Genomic DNA, 7,323 nt, shown 5'->3' on the forward strand with positions numbered 1-7,323 from the left:
TAAATGAAAATGAATAGTTACCATTCACATTGCTTGAATCTACTACAACTGCACTACCAACAATATCATTTTGCACAAAGAAGTCATTCAAGACTGTAGCATCAAAGTTCGTTTCATGATTGTCGTCATTACCAACAAAACGTAGATATTTCCAAACCTGTGTTGGACCAAGCGTACCCAAAACTTTTGTCTCATACGCTATTATTTATTTCCACAGTGAAATAAATGTATCCCAACTACAGTAACAAGTCATTTAGGCAATTTTATTTGAAACGTTTTTATTTTTAATCAATTTTAATAGTATTTATTTTTAATATAATTGTGTTTTACATATTTACCTTATCTGTTTTCTCATCTTGGGTTTTGTTTTACTAATCAAATTGTTTTAATGTCCTAACAAAAAATGAAGAACATGGGTTTTTGTAAAAAAAAAATTGTGGGATTTCAGCTGTAATGGTGGGTGGAAGATATAAGAAATTTAACTAAGGACGAAAACATTACTACTTGAAAAAAAAAACATTACACTTTAATGAAGCATTTTCCAACTAACAAATCATTTTTTTCTTCGCTTCCATAAGGTAGGTTGGAGATTAACTACTAGACAGAAAATAGGCTTTCTAGGGAACAAATTGGAAAATGTAGATTTAATCATTTTGCAAAAAGTGATTCTATTACTGGTTTTTCAATAAATATGTAAAAACATAGTTTAACATATGTATGATATATCGAACAATAATTAATATCTATTTGTTCAGTATGTTCCCTCCTTACAAAAAAAATTGTTTGTATCCATTTCAGTTGGTAAAAAATCGTTTCAATTATACATTAAATAAAAATGTTTTATGTGTTTTATTACAATTTCTTTTTAGTAGCATATTGCATATACTTGAACAATCTTATTTTTTCAATTTAAAAAAATAGATATTTATTTTAATATTGAAGAAAAATATAGTATGTATTATAAACTAGCAATTTCTGTATGACTTCACATTCAATTAAAAAAAAAATGTCTAAACGAGGAAAAAGTCTTAAGCAGACTTCTTCGTCGTTTTTTAATATTTTGTCTGAATAATTTCACTGTTATCAATTGATGTATATGTTAAAGGTTATTGATGTATCTTTTTGCTATTGTAAATGATGTTGAGTGTGTTGTGTAATCGGAATAGTACATAATGGGCGATGAATAAAATCTCCAATAAAAGTGTTTGAAAACGAACAGTAACACCGTTTTTTGACTTGTATTTTTTGTTAGTTGGTTGGCTTTGTTGTGTGTTGTGTTCTGGTATATTGGCTTCTATATTGTTTTGTCCAAAATTTAAACTAGAAAAAAAAAAACAGCAGCACACCACAAAAACTCCGTCAAATATTGTTGATATTGTGGTTTCACAAGTGTTACTAGTTCTGTTGATGTTGTTGTTACTATTATGTGATTTGTTGTGGCTTTTAGTGGAGGTGCTTGGTTGTGTTCGATGGAAAGTTTAAAAACCATGCACTTTTAACTGATCAGATTTGGCTAGACCAACCTTTGTCAACCATTGGCAAATGTTTTCTCTTTGATCACCCTGGAGTTGTAAAACTTCTCCGTATTCGGGATGTTCAATTACAGTGCCGTTACATGCAAATTCCTTAAAAAAGAAGAAAAAAGAGATTTATTAAAAAAAAAATTAAATTAAATTTTTATTAGTTTTAAGATTTAATCTAACATAAGGCTTGGTTACACCCTTATGTGAAACAAATTAAATTAATAAAGAAAATATTTTATTATTATATATTATATATTTTATTTTTTATATTTATTTTATGAATTATAACTTTGTAATGTTTTTGGCCTTGATGGCTTGTACTACAAAATGAATTGTATAAAATATATAAAATAAATAAAATATATATTTTATGAAAATGTATTGATAATTAAAATTAAAATAATAATTATTCCACAAACATCTCAGATTTCTGAATGTTGTGTGACATACTGTTTATCGCCGAGTCTGAAAGGCGTGTCTTAAGACATCACTTGTAGATAAGTTACACATGGCTGACAAGCCTTTGTTAAAATGGATAAATTCCAATTACGTCTACGCGAAAAAATCTCTCAAATTGTTTTGGTTATCTTAGAAAACCGTGATATCTAATCAAGGGTACTTATGCCCCATATCAAGGCAAGTATGGACTTCTGTTACAAAAAAAAAAAAAAAAATCGACTTGTCAAATTAATCCGCGGAATTCTTATATCCGGACTAAAACGCTCACACTACACATTAGAGCTTTTGCCGGGTTAACTTTCCGTATGAGGACTTATTTGACTTATACGCACGCAATGGAACTGAAATTTGAAATACAGTGGATTTTTTAAATTCGGTTATTATTAACCCAAAAACTATTAGAGGCATAAATAGAATACTCTACCAGTTGGCGGAAATGTTTACCACAGGTAGATATTTACGTCCTGATTGCAAAAATGTAAAGTTTGTTGGGGGGAAGTCCATACTTCCCGAGATATGGGCCCCTGAAGTTACGAAAATTCCCTTGTTAAAGTAAGAAAAAAAATTAAATTAAAAAAAAAAAATGTTGTTTTCGTGCCCTAAATTGGCTCCTGTCCATAGGAGAAAGTCTTAAATCCCCGGCCGAAGGCCGGCAACTTAGAAAAAACTTACAGTTTAAAAACAATTTTTTCAGATTTTTTCCGTCAGCTGGTAGAGTATTCAATTTGTTCCCTATTAGAGTCACAAATCATGTAAGTTGTTAATTTTGTACCTTATAAGCTGTCAAGTGTTCTGAAGTCCTTTATTCATGCACGAAGAAAACTGTATTTTGACAGACTTTAACTCATAGACGGGCTTCTTTGCAAAGAAGTATAGTGAGGGCGCCCACTGAGTTGATTTTGCGTTTGCTTCGCTCTCTCATCATGTGGTTGTTGTTTTCTTCACCCATATATACACATACTAAAACATTAATGGAAATTATTGGGCGACGCTGCTTTAACCCTAAGGTAGCCTCTGAGAATCCAATGTGATCAATGGTCTATGGGCCATTATTATATCTGTTCTTTTACTATCTGATCGATTTGAAAAAGCAAAATAAACCAATTTCGAGGCATTAAAAATATAAGTTTTACATTAGAAGTTAATCCTAAGAAGCTCCTCCTTGAGATTCATACATCACTTTTAAATTTAAGTTAACCGGAACGCTATAAATCTGTTAGGTAAATCCAAACTATAACAAAAGAATACTTATAGGCCGTTTACATATAACCGGGTTAACCCAGTGGGTCTGGGTTCCAAATGTCATTTCCATTGTGTATACTTCAAATAAATCCTCATAAAGAAGGTTAACCCTGCAAAAAACTATAATCTAAACGCCGTATTAGTCCCAATTTACATTAGGCGAGTTTACTTGCGGCAATTGTCAGTTTATAGGTGAGAGAGGGGGCTGAGAGGTAAAGGGTTAACATATGCCTCACCTCTCTCTCCATCAAACTGACAATTGCCGCAAGTAAACTCGCCTAATGTAAATTGGGACTTATAATAATGGGGTTATGTATGTAAATTTGATACAACGTTGCAGGGAAACGTTGACACAGCCTTTAACCAAAGTCTGCCAAAGTGGGCGTGGCTATAAAATCATGTTGACGCGCAAGACGTCCTGTAGACTTGCGAATCCAAAACTACAATCTTTATGCGATTGGAAATTTGCTTTTTAATTTTTGTGAATAAATGCTTTGAATTACATGCTCTGTTCCAGAACCTGCAAGAAGCTACTATTTTTGCTACGATAACATTTTTCCTTAATGTATCGAAAAAAAAAATAGTAAAAAGTTGTATATTCTTGGAGTTCTGGAACAGACCACAAAAAAGTAAAAAATACAGCTGCTACGTCTACTAAGTTTCATAATGCCAATGTACCTACACATTTTTATTTTTGTTTCACTTACCTTTTTACATGATCGCACAATTTTTTTCAGGTCATATTCTGCTGATAAACCCTGGACTGTGGTTAGTGTTTTGCGACCATTACGCTGCTGAATTCTTATGTGAACAAGACCGTCTTGAACATCATCATCAGCACCCTTGATTGCATCAGCAAAGGGGTCTATAAAGAAAGATTTATTAATAAATTGTACATTTATAAAAAATAGAATGTTGTTTGAAGAAAATGTGGATATGAATGTAATAAGTTTAAAGAGTTGACGTGTAAGCTTGTTTTTCTAATAAGGGGCTGTTTCACTTTGTCGAAAGAAAATGAATGCGAACGAAAAACACCTAAACCTTGCGTTTCATGGTAATATTATCATTGTTTTTTGCTTCGAAACTACAAAATTTGAAAATGTTACACGAGTTAAGTAGTTTTTCTTTCGTTTTCATTTTCCTTCGACATAGTGAAACAGGCTGTTAATTTACGTAAAAAATCCAAAAAGATGCACAAATTTTTATTTGCGTAAAAATTAAGTCAAAGGTTTTTATTAGTACATACTTTCTAAATTTGGCTACGTGTAAATTTTTAATGGATGGATGTTCAGACCTCCTCTATCTATGGTTAAATTCCACAATCATCCTGAAGGAACTCCTACACTCCATAAAGAAAAATCAGTGAAAAGAACATTTCTAGGATCTCGTTATTTATCTATTTTATTGCCTTTCCAAGAAGATATCTAACATTTCGTTATATACATTTTTGGCCGTAAATAAAATTCCCCCAAAAACGCAATGAATATACAAATGACAAATGTAGAAAAAATCGCTTCTAACCTCAAATCATTTGTAATTTTTAATAGCGCAGACAACAAAAACAGTCTTCAAACGTGGTGTTATTATTGATATCTACAAAAACAATTGTATAAATCTTTCTGGATACAGTGGAGAAAAAAGAATAAAGGGGCAGCAGTAGGCATAAACAAAGAACATCAAAAACAATCTATACACAACTGTGTATGTACATATGTAGGCACATACATAGATAATATGCATTTAACTTGACACATGGAAGACACGCATTGCATTTACCTACACAAGTGACAGTGCAAAGGGAACGATATACTAGTGGTCTGACGTAAACATCAAATGTTTAATTTCCCTAATTTGACATTTTTTTTATTAAATATCATCTCTTCTCACGAAACTTTGTATTATCATTGATGCTAAGTATTTACGTACACAACAAATATGTTCATACTTAAATGACAAATACGAAAACTCTCGAACGTGTTGAAATAGCTAAAAACCCATACAATTGCAATCGAAAATGTTTAAAGAAAAAATATTCCAATAAAGAAATTCATTTGCTGACTCATCAACAGACAAACATTTTCTTCACCTCACGAAATAAGTGTGTGTATTGTGAAATATACCGTTTTTTTTTCTAAAGATAATAAAATTATCCTGTCCTCTTGAAAAGTTATTTTTTCTTTCTTTTCAATCACAATTTCTTCCCACAAAAAATCTCTAATAAATTAATTGAGGGTAGCCATTTTTTAATCACACACCACTACATTTGAAAAACCCAAAACTGCTGCACGACCTCACAACATGATTTTTTTGTAAATCGTTTTTCTTTTCATAATTAACTGTAAATATTTTCTCCAAAAACCATTTGTATTTATTATTCTGTTAAAAAAAGACTTACCAAATGTATTTAAATTCTGGATGGACATACGATATTAAAAAAAATTACCAACAGCCAAAAAATAAAAATGCGTTTGTTTTTGTAAATTGGATTTCTTTTCGCTGAAAGAACTTTCTTTTATCTGCTGTTGCGTTTTATCTATTTGATCAAAAAGTTTTGATATCACACGATTTGTCTTGATTTTGTAATTTCAAGAAAACTTTAATTTTTCAAGCGCGTTTACTTAAGAAAAAAATGTGTGAACTTTTATAGAAATGCTTTCGTCGTATTGACTGGCAGACAATAAAGCCATTTAGGAATATAATTGACGGCGTTGCTGACAAAACCAAACGGCGTTGTTGTGCCTAAATGTTGGCGCAAAAACATTGCGTAAAGCTGAAAATGAAAAAACGTGGATATCATTCATGGCACAGCCCAGCAAAAAGTTTGCATCCGCGGATGCAGTTAAATCACTAGAACAATTGCCGCTGGAGTACATCTTTTTCTATGAATTCACCTATGAATTTTACAAGAGAGCGCGCAGCTAGGATGCACTCCATTTTGCTTCCACGGCACACAGCTAGGATGCACTCCATTTTGAATCCAAATCACAGCCTTTAATGTAGTGTTTTGTATTGAATTTAAATGCAGTCTAAATATGCTATAAAATGCAAGCCATTGCAAATATGCCAAAATAAAATAAATTCCTTATTCGTGTAAAACAAGAATATTAACTTTATTACATTTACACATATTAACTTTATTACATTAACACAAATTATGCAAATTTTCCATTTAATTTGATCGTAAAGCTTAAAACAGATACAACGTTTGATTAAAGTTTTGCGTTGGGCGTCGAGAAAAAAACAACAACAACAGGGCGACGACGATACCAAAGTCCAGCGTTTATATGTTTGCCGGCATATATTTCAAATGAATTTGAATTTTTCGGCATCATGCCCAACAGTGTAAAAACGGCCAAAACGACACAAAACTTTACCCAAACGTTGTATGTGTTTTAAGCTTAACTGAGTTTACTTCCTCTGCTCTGCATTTTCTGACAACGCAATTGATTTTGCTCCATCATCCAAATGGTTTTTTCATTTTTCCACCTACTCCAGCTCAAAATAACTCCAACTCCAATTCTAAAGTAATTTGCGTCTCGTAAATTAATACAATTTTCGTATCTTTAGTTTGTATTTCTTTATTTTTTTAAAACAAATTCTTATAATTTTAGACACTCTTGTGTTCAGAATAAAAGACTTGCTTGGTTAGGGATCTTTAAGCGAGCGCTTCTAAAATGTATCGAACGGAGTGCATTTTTCATAACTCCGTGTGGACTGCATCGAAGGATGTATTGAAATCATAAAGCCCTGCGTACATAAGCTGCTCTGCCTGATTGCCTTGCTTTCCTGCTTCATTTTTGACATAATAAAAATAAAAGCATAAAGAAGGCCGAGGAAATTTCGAACTGGATTGCCCTTTTCTTTTTTATTCTTTTATCAGAAGTAAGCAAGGTAAGCAGGCAAGGCAGCTTATGTACGCAGGCCTTAACTCTGCATTGCACTACTTCCAAACTTTTTTGCTGGGAGTTACCACAATTACCCAGGCATGGCATCACACCAGGGGCTCAATTCTGTTTCTATGAAAATGTGAAACAAAGACATATGTAAATACAACTAATGGGTACTTTACACGATATGTTTTTTACATATGAGCTGTCAC

General features: G+C 32.0%; 1 protein-coding gene across 1 annotated transcript; it reads right to left on the reverse strand.

Moving 5' to 3' along the window:
- Window positions 1–261: 261 nt before the first annotated feature.
- eIF1 (eukaryotic translation initiation factor eIF1) lies at window positions 262–5,925 on the reverse strand. Its single transcript, XM_073983642.1, has 3 exons — window positions 5,620–5,925; window positions 3,932–4,089; window positions 262–1,625 (listed from the first exon to the last, which is right to left on the reverse strand). Exons 1-3 carry the CDS (start codon window positions 5,645–5,647, stop codon window positions 1,479–1,481), a joined length of 333 nt encoding a protein of 110 aa, XP_073839743.1. The 5' UTR covers window positions 5,648–5,925; the 3' UTR covers window positions 262–1,478.
- Between the last annotated feature and the right edge of the window lie 1,398 nt (window positions 5,926–7,323).

Source organism: Musca autumnalis, unplaced genomic scaffold (genome assembly GCF_047663935.1).
Source record: "Musca autumnalis isolate F117 unplaced genomic scaffold, ASM4766393v1 scaffold_4, whole genome shotgun sequence".
Classification (NCBI taxonomy): domain Eukaryota; kingdom Metazoa; phylum Arthropoda; class Insecta; order Diptera; family Muscidae; genus Musca; species Musca autumnalis.

Excerpts from the sequence above, each read along its gene's own strand:
- eIF1 (XM_073983642.1), bottom strand. The coding sequence starts at position 5,647 with ATGTCCATCCAGAATTTAAATACATTTG. Across the intron at positions 4,090-5,619 it reads CCAGAATTTAAATACATTTG|ACCCCTTTGCTGATGCAATC; the intron begins GTAAGTCTTTTT and ends CTTTCTTTATAG. Across the intron at positions 1,626-3,931 it reads TTGTGCGATCATGTAAAAAG|GAATTTGCATGTAACGGCAC; the intron begins GTAAGTGAAACA and ends TTCTTTTTTAAG.